This window comes from Melanostigma gelatinosum, assembly GCF_949748355.1.
Source record: "Melanostigma gelatinosum genome assembly, chromosome: 8".
NCBI classification, from domain to species: domain Eukaryota; kingdom Metazoa; phylum Chordata; class Actinopteri; order Perciformes; family Zoarcidae; genus Melanostigma; species Melanostigma gelatinosum.
Genome location: NC_136641.1, coordinates 28,238,020 through 28,239,130, shown reverse-complemented (window position 1 = coordinate 28,239,130; position 1,111 = coordinate 28,238,020). Strand labels below are relative to the sequence as shown.

At 50.1% G+C, this 1,111-nt stretch overlaps 1 protein-coding gene across 1 annotated transcript in view; it reads right to left on the bottom strand.

The window, feature by feature from the left end:
- Nucleotides 1-527: 527 nt before the first annotated feature.
- The window catches only part of LOC306780935 (uncharacterized protein), a 14,529-nt gene continuing 13,945 nt past the window's right edge, over nt 528-1,111 (bottom strand). Inside the window, exons 8-9 of the mRNA XM_079273485.1 lie at nt 973-1,111; nt 528-604 (exon numbers count right to left, since the gene is read on the bottom strand). The exon at nt 973-1,111 is cut by the window's right edge and continues 46 nt beyond it. Coding sequence (XP_079129611.1) covers nt 563-604; nt 973-1,111 — 181 coding nt within the window. The 3' untranslated portion in view covers nt 528-562. The remainder of the gene's footprint in view (nt 605-972) is intronic.

Genomic DNA, 1,111 nt, shown 5'->3' with positions numbered 1-1,111 from the left:
TCCTCTAGGCTAGACCAGTGGTTCCTCTAGGCTAGACCAGTGGTTCCGCTAGTCTAGACCAGTGGTTCCTCTAGGCTAGACCAGTGGTTCTCAACTGGTCTGGCTGCAGTACATACATACATACATACATACATACATACATACATACAAAATTCAAGAGAATCCGGTCATTTTTCTAAATAAAACTTCTTTCAGACTCTGATAATCAATAAAACGGAAATAATATAAGATTTATCTTTCTGTGCGGCCCGGTACCGGTCCACGGCCCGGTACCGGTCCACGGCCCGGTACCGGTCCACGGCCCGGTACCGGTCCACGGCCCGGTACCGGTCCACGGCCCGGTACCGGTCCACGGCCCGGTACCGGTCCACGGCCCGGTACCGGTCCACGGCCCGGTACCGGTCCACGGCCCGGTGGTTGGGGACCACTGCTCTAGACCTCCTGCGGTGTCGTGAGTCGGAACATCAGTTTCACTCCGTTTAAAATCTAAAATCCACTTTTATTAACATTCATTGAAACATTCAGTTATGAAAACATACAGAGAACAAAGTGAGTCGGTTCTTCAGAGAACATCTGATCTTCTGCTCCTCAGGCTGTAACGAGGCTGACCAATCAGGAGACAGGAGAGGAGAACAAGAGGTCATGTAGACGTTTTGGTTGATTTGGTGACACCTGTCGTTACCACGGTAACACTAACAACATAATTTGTTTGAGATCTACTCCGACAGAGAAGACGAGCAACACATGTGGGCCTCTCCGAAGCCCCGCCCCATCGCTGTGATGTCAGAGCTAAAACACTAACAACCAATCAGAGAGGATTCATCTGTGTCGAATGTTCCTTTCATCGTGACGACAGAATCATGTGTCACATCAATCAATCACCTGTCACCAATCAGTGTCTATCACCTGTCACATCAATCACCTGTCACATCAATCACCTGTCACATCAATCACCTGTCACAAATCAGTCACCTGTCTGTCCTCCACCAGGATGCTGTAGACCAGAGCAGAGGAGGAGCCACGAGGACGCCTGCCTGTTCTCACTGAGGCATTCTGTGAGGGACTCTGCACTGAAGCATTGTGGGTAATGTATTGCTGCAGGGTGACGTCA